General features: G+C 39.8%; 1 protein-coding gene across 7 annotated transcripts in view; it reads left to right on the top strand.

Moving 5' to 3' along the window:
* The window catches only part of MLLT10 (MLLT10 histone lysine methyltransferase DOT1L cofactor), a 127,792-nt gene extending 115,174 nt beyond the window's left edge, over positions 1-12,618 (top strand). For 5 of the 7 annotated variants that reach the window (XM_069006662.1, XM_069006665.1, XM_069006664.1 and 2 more), the window contains 6 exons: positions 1,732-1,920; positions 2,331-2,419; positions 2,545-2,903; positions 7,848-7,950; positions 8,705-8,917; positions 10,990-12,618. In XM_069006662.1, the coding sequence (XP_068862763.1) occupies positions 1,732-1,920; positions 2,331-2,419; positions 2,545-2,903; positions 7,848-7,950; positions 8,705-8,917; positions 10,990-11,058 (1,022 nt within the window). In that variant the 3' untranslated portion in view covers positions 11,059-12,618. The remainder of the gene's footprint in view (positions 1-1,731; positions 1,921-2,330; positions 2,420-2,544; positions 2,904-7,847; positions 7,951-8,704; positions 8,918-10,989) is intronic. The other 2 variants (XM_069006667.1, XM_069006661.1) reach the window with 1 other exon arrangement.
* Positions 12,619-13,265: the final 647 nt, after the last annotated feature.

Genomic DNA, 13,265 nt, shown 5'->3' with positions numbered 1-13,265 from the left:
AACTGTAATGTACAGTTCTAGCATAGTTCTTAGTGCAGCACATGGCATCAGTACCTTACAAAAGACTTCTCTATGATTATCTACATTTTTATAGATGGGGAAATTCTATAATGCAAGAGGAACTAACTTGCAGGTCCAGTTGCAGAGTTTGGAAAATTCTGAAGTCTTAGATCCACTACTGTAAATATGTAGTACAGTTCCCCATTTTTCTTTATATTGTATGATACAGATCGGTGTAATAATTTTTATTGTTCTATTTTTTATTTTTAAATCTGAATTGCCTACTTCTGTTGCTGTTTGAAAAGAAAATATTTACAAATGTTAGTCAGGTGTCCTACTGGGCTTTCGTGTCTTTATTGTGTTCTGCCTTTCTTGTGAGTTCCTAAAGCAGGCAAATTATTATTTTCTCAAGTTATGTTTAATAGAGTGGAATAGTCCAAGAATGAATATGTTAAAAGCATAAGTGATCAGTAGATCACGTGGATCTCCATATTCAACAGTGTATCAGTATCAAAGACAATCACTGAATATGTTAAAAAATTTATTTTATTCCAGGTTATGGTTTGTGTTATATTTTATTGAACGTATTATTCTTCTCATTGGTAGTGTAAAGAGGTATCTAGTTAGTATTTTTATGAATGGTATCCTGACAAAAATGCTAATTGTGAGGAAATTCATGCAGGGATAATCCTTTAAACATGATAGCTGGAGGACAGGTTTAGCTAAGTCTTATTGCATCTCATTTGAGCTCACTGAGGGTTCCTTTGTATGTTCTTGAAGAGGAGGGATAAAAGCTAAATCCTTGGGAAATGACCAGATGTGCCTATACCAGTAGACTTATGTCTGTAGTAGGCCCAGAGGTCATGTTAAACAAATACAATTTAGAATTAAAAAAAAAAAAAAAAAAAAAAGGCAAGAAAAAAAAGGAGGCTATCCCTGTGGCTTTACAGTCGCACTCTAGTACTGGTTGGGAAATCCAAGTTCTGAAACCAAATGGGAGTTTGAGAAAACTGTGCTTGGTAAAAATCAGGTCAATAGAGAAGGTGATGCCCTCGTTATGCAAAACGCGGGGGGTAAGTGCGGTGCTCACAGAGTGCTCCCTGCTGGGGGATTCCGAGATCGCTGCTCACAGCTCCTGCCAAGGTGCACTGGGACAACTTCACGTTGGAGGACTTTTTTTTTTTTTTTCATTGTTTCTATAGGTTTATGATTCACTGTACAAGTAATTAAATCAGAAAAACTCCCTTTTCATAAACTTGGTTGTTTTTATATAAATGTTGTTGGTTGCTTGTGCTGTTAGCTGAGCATATTTTTGTCAAACTTGTCTGTTTTATAAGCTTTATAGTTCCTAATACTGCAGCTGAACTGGATTTATCCCAACTATCCTGTGCTACTGAAATACTTTTATATTCTGATTTGGGGCTAAGTTGTCAGGTACTGCTGTTTGCTTAAAATGTATCCTGGCCCTAATGAGGCTACTTTATCAGTATTTAAGCCAGGGTGTAGAGGTATTCCAAAATTACTATCACAGCACACTGTAAACTTCTTTCTGTGCTGTAAATAACACAAAATTGATCTCAGATCTTTCTGCTAAAATTCAGACATCTGTAATAATTTTATATTTTCACATATATGCTAGTCTTAATCTAATACAGAAATTAAAACTGAATGAAGGTGTTATTCGTTCATTGAATGTGGCTGTGGGATGTAATGTGTGCATTTTTGTCTTAGTTTTAGGAATGCTTAAATCATTACACCAACTTCAAGTTGAGAATAGGCGGTTGGAAGAACAGATAAAGAATCTGACCGCAAAGAAGGAACGACTTCAGCTTCTCAATGCACAGCTTTCGGTGCCCTTTCCAACAATAACTTCAAATCCCAGCCCTTCTCATCAAGCACATGCCTTTCCAGTACAAGCACGTAAGTAGAGAGGATTATTAAAGTGTCAAAGTAATTTGAACATGTGTTTATATGAAATATCTATTTCATCCACACATGCCAGTGATGGGAGATGAATATAAATGTAGGATGAATATAGACCAAGTATTTGCTGATGTGTTAAATGTTTAAACATCAATTGGTTTATTTTTCTGAACCATTACTACTTTTTTCAGTGCAGTTTCTCTTTTACTTCAGTTTGGAGCACATCCATTTGAATCTATTGATTCACCAATTACTTAGTTAATATTTTACTATTCAGCAATGATTTTAAAGTTGACTTTACATTTTCTATGTTTAGCTTTGTCATAATTTTGAAATAATTATTCTGAATCTTTTTGCATGTTACAGAAATTTAACCACTGTGTGTTTTTTTGAAACAATTACTTTAGCACCTAGCACTGATTCTTTGAACAGCAGTAAAAGCCCTCATCTGGGAAACAGTTTTTTACCGGACAATTCTCTTCCTGTATTAAATCAGGTAATTTTTATTTCTTTCTTCTAAACCTAAATTTGTTACAAGTTAACTCATCCCAGTCCTTGCATTGTGGTGTTAGGTGAAATTTTATGCAGCTGAAGGGGCTTTGTTGTTTGTTTTGACACCAGGAGATAACCTCCAGTGGACAAAGCACCAGCAGTTCATCAGCGCTTTCCACTCCACCACCTGCTGGGCAGAGTCCGGCCCAGCAAGGCTCGGGAGTCCCCGGAGTTCAGCAGGTCAATGGTGTGACAGTGGGGGCACTGGCTAGTGGTATGCAGACTGTAACCTCCACCATTCCTGCAGTGCCGGGTGTGGGTGGAATAATTGGAGCACTGCCAGCCAGCCAGCTGGCAATCAATGGAATTGTAGGGGCTTTAAATGGGGTAATTCAGACGCCAGCAACAATATCACAGAACGCTTCTCTCACTCATGCAACCGTGCCACCCAATGCAACGCATCCTCTGCCAACCACACTAAATAACAGGTAAGAGTTCCCTGATTTTATGTTTTTCCTCATAGTGCCTGCTGTTCTTCAGCTTAGCTGGGTTTTTTTGTCTTACTCCAAATATACTGTTTCTTCCTTAGCCTGTAATTATCAAAGTGAGTTCTGCTCCTGGTCTGTGAATGAAAGTGAGGAGGCATTTAATGGAAGCACAGGTAGTCAAGTTAAAGAAAAGATGTTTTCTCTAAAGCTTTTGGGAATCCTAGTGGATTCCTGTTTTTTAATCAAGTCACATTCCCAAACAAATGTAATTATGTAAATATGCTTCAGCTCCGTTTTTCAGTTCAGAAAATAATATTCTTTGTCCTGCCAATTGTTCTTCCGGGATTAAAGGAGTGCTGGAAAAGCTACCATTTGTTGCAGTAAGAAGGGGGGAGGGGGAGAAGGGTATATGGTCGTGTAATTCAAGATGTAACAGGCATCACTAACCAGAGTTGTAATACAGTTGCATGGTGTTTTCAGTTGCCTGCACTGACTCCAAACCCAACAAAATTAGTTTTTCAAGTGGTTTCTAAATGCATAAAAAGATTCATTTGTGAGTATTCCTAACAGCCCTTTACCAAAGCAGGGTACCCTCAGTGGCCTTAACTGTTGCTGCTTGAATTGCAAGGCGAATGGGTAACAAAAGGAGACATCTGGTTTCCAGGAGAAGGAATGGACTTCTTGGTTTGGAAGTATTTTGGGATAGAGCAGAGCCTGGGCCAACTTTTTTCTCGCTGCTCCCCTTCCCCACACCCCTTGTCCTGTCCTTCACTTAGGAAGGAGAAATACAGTTCTGTGGAGAACGAAGGGCCTGTAAATAGGGAGTGGATTACTTGTCTGTAAGTAGAGTTTATTTTTGGAGATTATGGTGGATTATCCATCAAAAAAAGTCATACGTGATTGGTATGATGCAAGGGATCCCTAATTTCCTAGCTTCCTTTTCCAGTTTCTTTGCTTGCTGTTGGTTTGGCAGCTCCTGAATATTCGTGTACTGTATCATTGTGTGGTATTGCTTCAGTAGGCTCATAAAATCTGATACTTTCAAGTGTATCCTGTTGTTGGCATGAGTCATTATGTCTTTGCTGAGGAGCCTGTATTTTTCATAGTTTATATCATATGTGAACATGCAGTTTCATATGTTAAACAAAAGACATTGTGATAATGAAAATTTTTCTTCTTTCTTGAGTATCAGCGGTTGGCAAAAAGCACAAAGCTTTTGCGTTACTCTCCCCAAAAGTGTGAGAGAGAGTGAGAAATACTAGACAAGATCAATCATATTAACCAGTTGCATAATGCTTTCCACTTTCAGGTACTGCCAGACTATATCAGTTATGCTAAATACCAGTCATGCCACTGTTTTCTTAAATGATTTTGTTTATACACAGATTATTTGCTTCTGACTCTTTGTATTGCAGAAGTTACTTTTGTTTCTTTTTTAATATCCATCTTAACTACTGTAACTCTTCATTGGGTAGCCTAGTAGTAGAATGCTCCGATTCATGCAAAATACTGGGGCTAGTATCCTGTTCTTAAACTCTCATTCTAACCTTTAGTAGAGTCTGGAATACTCCCAGTGACTCCCTATTTTCTGCTACAACAACAAGCTTATGCTGTTCAAGTCTGTCAGCACTTCTACTTCTCTGTTTCTATTATGGCATGATCTCTTTCTGCACTGCTCCCTCAATAATACTAATTTAAAATTAATGTTTATATTAAATTTAAAAGTGCACTTCTCACACAATTCTCTGCTTTATTTGAGCTCATCCATATTTCCCAGGCCCTCTTCCTTTTGAGGTGTTTCAAAATGACCCTCATTTTCTCTGGAGTTTTCAGTATTTGTGGTTGCATGTTTAGAAGGGAAAAGTTCAGTAATGTTAGTTAGTGCTAATATGATTCTGGTAATGACACGTGCATTCCTCATTCCTGTTGGTCCCATTACAAATGCTTTAGAGAAAAATAGAAAAAAACATTTTGTTATGGGAACTAAGTTGCAAAGAGGATCTGGGATGATTTTGAAGGGAAGAAAAAAATAGACAAAAAACCATTTCCACTGGTTGAAATTATTGGTTCTGGAACTCTGTGGGTCACCTGCCAGGCTTGAGTTTGATGCTGCTTCAGCGGCAATTAGTTGTCTGTTTCTTTAATATTAAATTTCCCAGAGTATCCCTGCTCTTTGAACCGCTCTAGTGGGAAGGTTGAATGGTACCAAGCACAGGCGGGCCCGAAGGTTTGGTGCTGTGGTGACCCTGGTTAGATTGTGTGGTGAGGATCAAGTTTGGAGATGGTTTAAATCAGTACTGGCAACATGTTGGAAAGCCACCTGAGAACTCAGCCCTGCTTTCTAACTTCAGGATATTGTTCTGTAATTTTAAAAGACTTGCCAGGTGTTCCTGTAAGTTGCTTGTTACAGTAACTTCCCAAGCTTCAGAATCTGTTCCAACAGCTTAATGTGAAAAATAGGCAGTGTTCACCAGTGCAGGAAGACTTCTTTATGCATATTGTCCATATTCATATGAACCCTTTAACTCTGAGACACAGGGAGGTGAGAAAAGACTGATTTGCACACTGTTGTTGGAGAGAGTTTCAAGTCGTAGGTAAAAGAACCCACATTCATTCGGCAGAGAAAAATACTTGATCCTTTTCTGGGAAAAAAGATGGCTTAATACAGATTGCCAGCAACTGGGAGATTAAGTGATTTGAGAAAGAGATAGGATTGTTTCTTTACATTCTCGCAACCAGAGAAGACTATAGGATGGAGAGTTTCAGACTGATCATGTACCTTTTAATGAGAAGCTAAAAAGGATTAAATTTACATTCCAAGCTGATCTGGTTTAGAGAAAGCCCTGTGGTGGAATCCAGTCAACTGTCTCTTCTGGGAAGCTTGGGAGCCTGCAGCATTTTGTCCTCTGCAGTTCGGTTTTGTTTCTAGACACTGAGATCTCAGCTGCTGACTGAGGGTATTTTCTTTCAAGTGCCAATGCAGAGCAAGAGAGGCAGGCAGAGCGATTAAAGAGAAGGGAGAACAACAGCAGAAAAAAGAAGTGCAAAGGTAAAACATGATCTGGGAAAAAAGAAAGAATGGGATAAAAGAATGAAAAAACCCAACAAAAACAGTGGAGAAGATTCATTCCAGTATAGAAGACTACAGAAAAAGTGAGGTCAAAAGAGAAGAAGGAAATAATGGTAATATTAGTCAGAATACTGTAGGAAATAGTGTGAAAGGCTTTACCTAAGTCCAAGTAGATGCATTCTCAGCCTTTCCCTCACCCACCAAATAGATCACCTTGTCACAGGAGATCAGGTCTATCAAGTAGGACCTGCCTTTCACAAACCCAGCTGGCTGGGCCTCATGCCCTGGTTATCCTGCATGTGCCGTGTCATGGCACTCAAGAGGATCTGCTCCGTGACCTTCCCTGGCACCGAGGTCAGACTGACAAGGCCTCATGCCCAGATCTTCCTTCCAGCCCTTCTTCTAGACAGGCATCACATTTGCTGTCTGGTCGTCAGCTGGAATCTTGAGATCCCGGTCAGTCAGGGCTGCTTGAAAATGGTTGAAAGTGTCTCTGTGAGCATTTCCATCAGGTCCCTCAGTAGCCTTGGGTGGATTCCATAAACTTTCCATTGACATAGGCTTCCCTTTCCCCTTAGGAAATAATAAGTGCAGCCTGTCAGGTGTGTCCCCATAGTGCTGAGACCATGCAACAAAGTATGAGACAAAGTTTATATGTGGCTTGCCCTGTCCCAGTAGGAGAGAATGGTGAGGCTTTGGGTATTTTCATATTGGCTGGTTACAAAGTCAAATTACAGCGGAGTTGGGCTACAGTTTGCTGGCTGCTGTAAAAATGCAACGTAAATGTTATGCCCTGAGGAGCCACCTGATTGTAGCCTAATGGTGTGGATTTGTGACTTATTTAAGTGAATAATTCCTTACTACCAATCCCAACAAGCAATCCTGTCATCTTATGCACACCTTCTTACTAGAACTTCTGCATCACACCGTGACCTCATCTACATTAATGGAGAATCTGTCAGTGTGTTTTTATTGGTTTAAGTTTCAGCTCAGTTCCCACAGGTTGCAGCCCACTGTGCTGCAAGACCTGATATGAGGGGAGGGGACAGAAGTGTACAGCTGAAAGGGAAGTACCTAATTTTTCAACAGCAGGATAAACCTATCATGAAACTACACTTTAATATTTTAATGGGTGTTTTAAACTAGTAAAAGCCAACACTCTACTGAAAGAGTAAATCCAGCTGTCTTCCTGATCTTCTACTGCCAACACACCCTTGTTCATGCTGTTGGTCTTGGAGTAAACTGGTATAGCTGAAGAAACCCTTTATTTACAGCCTAGGTGTCAGCTGGATCTATTCCTTGCCCAATTTCCTAAATATTTGCAGACAATTTTCTGTCGGCATGAAAATAGGGACTGGGAGCAAAGTAGCTGGCAAAAGCAGAGGCAGCTTCATTCCATGGCAGCATCCCTTGGCTCCCTGCAAGGCTGAAGGTGTTTGCAAAATTACAGACAAGGTGTGGGCAATATGAGTGGTTTGAATGACACAAAAGATGGGAATTAGAAGGAAACCAAGGCAAAGTAAATGCTTGGTAACTAAGTGTTAAAGGTTGGGAAGAGCTGTCTTGTAATATAAAATCTGGCCTTTCTGTATAAAGTATTTGAAAAAAGCTTTTTAATTGGTAATTATTATCTGAGTTTCAAATAACATGGAGGGAGTAGACGTGTTACAGGCAAGATGTTGCTGTTGCTCAGCATAAATGAGATTTGGGGGTGGTGTCAGGAATTCCAACTGGACAGTCAGACAGTATTTGCAGTATGAAATCAAATGCTAAATAGTGTCTGTCTGTGTAAATCTTTTCTTTAATGGAAAGTTGGAGTAAAAAGTTTCCATACTTCCATATAAACCACAGTATTACCCTGTCAAACCCTACAGTGCCTCGGGACTAGGATTGCTTTCTGACCAACAGAGACAACTGTTGCTTCATCAACAGCACCAGCAATTCCAGCAATTACTAAGTACCCAGCAACTCACATCAGTAAGTTTTTCAGTTAATTATGATTTATTCCTCTATTGTATTCTAAGGCATGGATAAACTCCTCAGCTTAATATAAATAATAGTAATGCATTTAACTTGATATTAAAGGCTTTGATAATATTTTAGTCTTTCAGTTGCTTCAGCCTTTTTTGGATGATAGTCATGTAAAATGGTAGGATATTACTGGGGTGTGTGTATGGCTACAAGAATCATTCCCTAGTGCCTTCAGTTCCATTTTGTCCTGTGTGGATGTGGAGGCTTGTCTCTCTCAGCATCAGCTGTGGGCAGCAGAGTTTGGGACCATGTGTGGATTCTAACAATATTTTGAGCTATCTCTGATTCCACTAGAACACTAGCAAAAGATTTTTGGGTATCATCTCGTGAGCTGTCTTTGCTCTGCTTGCAGTATTCATATAGGCCATTAGGTAACTGGTTTAACTATTTGTATTGTTAATTGTGTTGGTTTAGTACATGGTCTTCTCAGGTATGTTTGTTCTGGCAGAGGCCTGTTGAAGCCATCAGGCTTAGCTGAATTTCTGCTGAGCTACTGATTTCAGGAAGTCTGACAGGAACTTTCTTTCCTTTCCCACAGTCTCATGGAACTTCACTAGTGTAACCTAAATTAGCTGGGATTAGTGTAATGGTTGCACTGACTGAAGGGCTGGATAAACAGGAACCCAGGGAGGAGCTATTTTTCAGCAACTAATCATTGATCTTTTTTTTCTTCCTCCTCCCTCTCCTCGTATTACTCAAGGAACAACATCAGGCCCTTTTGTATCAATTAGTACAGCAACAACATCACCATCACCAACACCATCAATCTGAAGTACAGCAATTGCAGATTACTGGAGGAGCACAGATCCCCATAAACAACTTACTTTCAGGCACACAGGCCTCACCACTTAATGCAGCTGCTACCAACCCATTCCTTACAATTCATGGAGATAACGCAGCTCAGAAGGTGACAGTAAGTATACTTCTCACCTCACTTTCAATGCAGTACCTCCAGGAGGTAACTAAAAGATAAGAAGCAGGTAATGTACCTGTATTCACAAATCAAAGATGGTGGATTTTTTGTCTTTCTTTTTTTTATTTTTCTTGAGCCTTGGGCTGCACTTAAGTGAGGCTCAGAACTCTGCGAACTGGTAGTCACACCAAAATGTCTGCTGCACACTCCTGCTTCCCTGGATCAGGACACCAGCCCAGTGACCCCTGCCTTCCTCTTGTAATTACAACTGCAGCCCTAGTCCTCCTCACCCTGCTTCTTCCCCAGCACTGTGTCCACTCTTTGTGGGTCATTCCTTTTACCACCTTACTGGCAAGTTTGCCTTGGCCAGGCCTCAGGCCCTGTGGTGCTGTGGGGACCAGTTGATGACTTGAGAGGTGAGGATCCCATTGCTGGGAAGGTGGAATCTGTGTTAGGAGAATGGACTTTGTGCCTCTTGGTTCTGGCCTGGGAAAAGAAGGCTGTACATTGGGGGGCTGAGCAGCTCTTCTGCTTTGTAGAGTAATAAAACCTTTCCTAGACAGATAAAGAAACAAGACACATTTTTCTGGCAAAGATGTTCCATTATCTTTAGTATTTGCCCATAATCTCCGTCCCCAAGGCAGGAATTCTTTCTTCAACAAGTCAAAGAATAGGCTTCATTCTCTAAGGGTCATACAATTAAGATGAGAGGATAAAGGAAGGAGCATATGAAACTTGGAAAAACAAAGGATGAATAGAGCAGGAAGACATAAAGTTTCATCATTCCTTGGAGAAGACAGCAAGTGGTAGTGGTAGAGAAGAAAGGGAAGCTTGTCTGCAAGAGCAGGTGGGGAGAGTTTGGGCTAGTTATGAGTCCCCTCTCTGTTCCCCAATCCCAAATCCTTGTGCTACTTGAGGAGCACTGTGGTGGAGGACTCGGGCTGGGCTTCTGTGGTACTTCCAGGAAGTAGGTGAGATAAAAACCACATAAATGATGAATTTTCAAGACAGTTTTTCCTGGAAACAGCTCCCTTCCATTCAAAATTGCGAGCACTTAGTTTTGTTCATCTTTGTGCAGGGTCACTGTCACTTTGGGGTTGGGGCAGCTGTGACATCGCGGCTGCGAACGGTCACTGCAGTCGGACCCTGTTCTCTGGGTCACTGTCACAGCAAACGTGTTGGCACAGGGGTTGGCTCCAGGACTTGCCTTCATTCAGAAATGTTCACAGTTTGTTCTCATATGTTTAAAACTTATCTCCCCTCATTTTCCAAACACTAGTATTGAATGGAATTGAGACCCTATATTTGGTGTACATCCAAGCAAAATATTCTATGTGATCTTATTTTGATTTTTTTTAATGGCCATTACTAGGTCTGTACAGTGCAGTGTATTTTTACAAGTATGCCATTACAGTTTTTATGTTAACAGCTGTAGATAATTTCAAGAAGGAACATCTTTCGAACAAAGCCCTTACAAAAACTTCTTTTGAAATTTATTTTTTTTTAAAGACTAGAATTGAGAAAGGTTGCATAGATTGTTGAACTGTTTTTAAAAAATTCTCTATTTGCCAGAGTTCAGCTGTTTTAATCTCATGTGCAGTTGAAACAGGTTTCCAGGCATTTCTGAATGCTCAGTGAATGAGATGAGATTTTTGCTCAGTCCTGTTCAATACTTGCAGAAAATGTCTTTGTAGCAATATATGAAAGAAAGAATTGTGATGGGGCAAGCTGGAAATTGTATTTGTTGTGACGGGGAACTGTAGATTTCAGCCCTCTCCAGTAGGCAAATGTAGCAGAGGTTACCTGGTGTTTCTCTTGTTGGAATGACAGTAGAAGCAGAGTTGGTGTTTTCTAATGCTGACTGTCATGACCTTAGCATTAGTTGCTTCAATACAGGAGTACTCCTTTAATTGTTTTTTCCTTTCCCACTTTTTATTCTACAGTACATGGTTATTTTTTACAGTGAAGAAGTTACTATTTATATGGCTCTGGTGAATGTACCTCAACTGCTTTGTCATATTTATGAATTGAATTTTACTTAGCTCTGTATGTTATAATCTGATTTTTAGAAGTATTTTCTCTTACACAGAGGCTCAATGATAAAACTGGACCAGTTGCATCAGAGAAGAGTTGACATTTGAATGACACTTGAGCCCTGCACGTCCTGCTGTTATAGCACTTCATGTGGCTGCAAACCGCGGGTTCCCTTTCTGCAGATTGAAAAAGAGCAACAAGGAACTCTTACTGCACAGCAAGAGGTTAATAATTTTCGTAAGGATATTTTTGGTAGGCTTTCATTTGCTTTCTTGTTGCACTAAAATGGATGTACTTTTTAATGTCTCAGACTGTGAAGTAGATGAAACTCTGCAAATCATAATTATTTTGTCAATATGATGGTACTAGGTACAAATTCAACCATGGAAGAACATACACTTGACTCTTCAGTCCTAATCTCATGGATTTAAAGGCTGTAAACTGTCTGCAGTGATGCATTGCTTTGGTTTCAGAGCAGTAGTTTTACCAGCCCAACCCCAGCCCATCTGATCTGCTGCTGCAGTTTTAATAGATCCTTTTAGACTGACATTCTAATGGCGGCTGGGACTTGCTGTTCATCGTTTCTTTTTTTACACACCTGTTTTGAAACCTGAGTCATAAGGGAATTTACTTCTGAACTTTTTATTCCTTTAAATTCCTATTGTTGTATAGTTGGGAGTTTTTCTTGAGTAAGAATTATGGTATGGAATCCAAAGTTTATTAATTTTGGTGTAGGTTTTAGAGTTCTGAGGTTTTTAAAGGAACCTGTTTGGTTCCAGTGACAAAGTTTTCTTACCAGATGAGAAGGCCACACTGGAAGAAGTTTGTGTAGTGTTTGGCCTAAACCAAGTGCCTGTTGCTACCTCCATTTCGTTGAAATGGCTGCAAACAGCTGATCATGCACTAGATGTGTCCTTGTTAGCAGCGGGAATATTCTGTCTTGCACCAGCAGCCTTGTTCTGCCTTTCCTAGAGGTGTTTATACCACTGTAGAGAGCTCAGGCAGATTGTTACCTGGGTCACTTTTCACTAATAAATTACCAAAAAAGTGAGTTACCATTTCCCACTAAAATTTCCCAGTGGTTGAAACGGGTGAACTTGTGTTACAACACTTCCGGCAGTTGCTGATCTCGTGGCGAGTCTATGCAGGGTGGTGAAGGACAGTTTAAATGGGGGTAATGACCACTAATCAAGAGTGAGGTGGGAATTATTAGCGGAAAAGACCCAGCTGTAATTAGACCTCCACTGTGTACTTATTTGGAAGAACATGTTAATTCTGCAATATGTTTCTTAGTTAAACATTGCACAGTTCTTACCTCATTTCTGTAAATAAAGTTTTGTGAATCTGTTTTGTATTGTGGAGAATTCATAAGAAAACATTGATATTTTGATTTGTAATATTTCTAATTAGTAGATTTAATTGAAAAAGTAAAAATAATTTATTTTTATATGTTCTGGGGAATTTTTTAAAAATGTCACAAATCACTTTTGTAGATACTTTACAAAAGTAAACCAGTGGTTTATTTTACTTACTCGCCCCACTGGTGGATATTCTGTAACAATTTGTACAAAAGGTAAGATGGAAATGTGCTGTTATTTTGACTAGATGTAAAATTCCAAGTGTATGAAAAGATATGTACAAAGCTTTTGTTAATAAACTTTAATAATGTTTATCATTGTATATGGCTTGTGTGAATGTGAGTCTTGTAGAAGAATGGAATATTTTTATTAACATCACACGAGAGGAAGGATTTCATTTGCACATGGCTACTAACTTTGATTACAAGAAGTTTCAAAAAATACTTTTCATGTAAATTTTTCCTTTCAGGAGACACTGATGTAGCTGAAAAACTGTCCAGGGATATTTCTGCTTAGTGGACAGAAACGCCCATTGCAGCCCTGGGTCTGGTGCCAGTTTTCTGCTTTCACCCTTCAGAGAGGAATGACTGGAATCCCAGGAGCAGTGGCTGTTGTCCAACAGCTCCAGTTTGTTCCGATGTAACTTGGCAGGAGCTTGGTGGGGAGGGGACGGTTCCTTATCTGCACCTGCCTGGGTGAGGGGAGTGAGGTTGTTGCTGTAACCTTTGCACTGTACTTTCTGTAAAACCAGCACAGTGGTTTTTTCCATGAATTTTGCTTATTGTCCATGGGAAGATTGGTAAATAGCTAAATACTGGTTTTTTATTTCCCAGGAAGCAAAGAGAACTTGACCCTTCCTGTACAGGCACTTGAAGATAAAATGTGAGGCTTGTGCTAGTCAGGGGTTGACAGACAAGAGATGCATTTATGGCTTTCTCACAGTTTTTAGCCCCTCT

The sequence above is a fragment of the Aphelocoma coerulescens genome, chromosome 2 (genome assembly GCF_041296385.1).
Source record: "Aphelocoma coerulescens isolate FSJ_1873_10779 chromosome 2, UR_Acoe_1.0, whole genome shotgun sequence".
Taxonomy (NCBI): Eukaryota; Metazoa; Chordata; class Aves; order Passeriformes; family Corvidae; genus Aphelocoma; species Aphelocoma coerulescens.
Note: the sequence above shows the minus strand (reverse complement) of the source record. Positions and strands in the feature narration are given on the sequence as shown.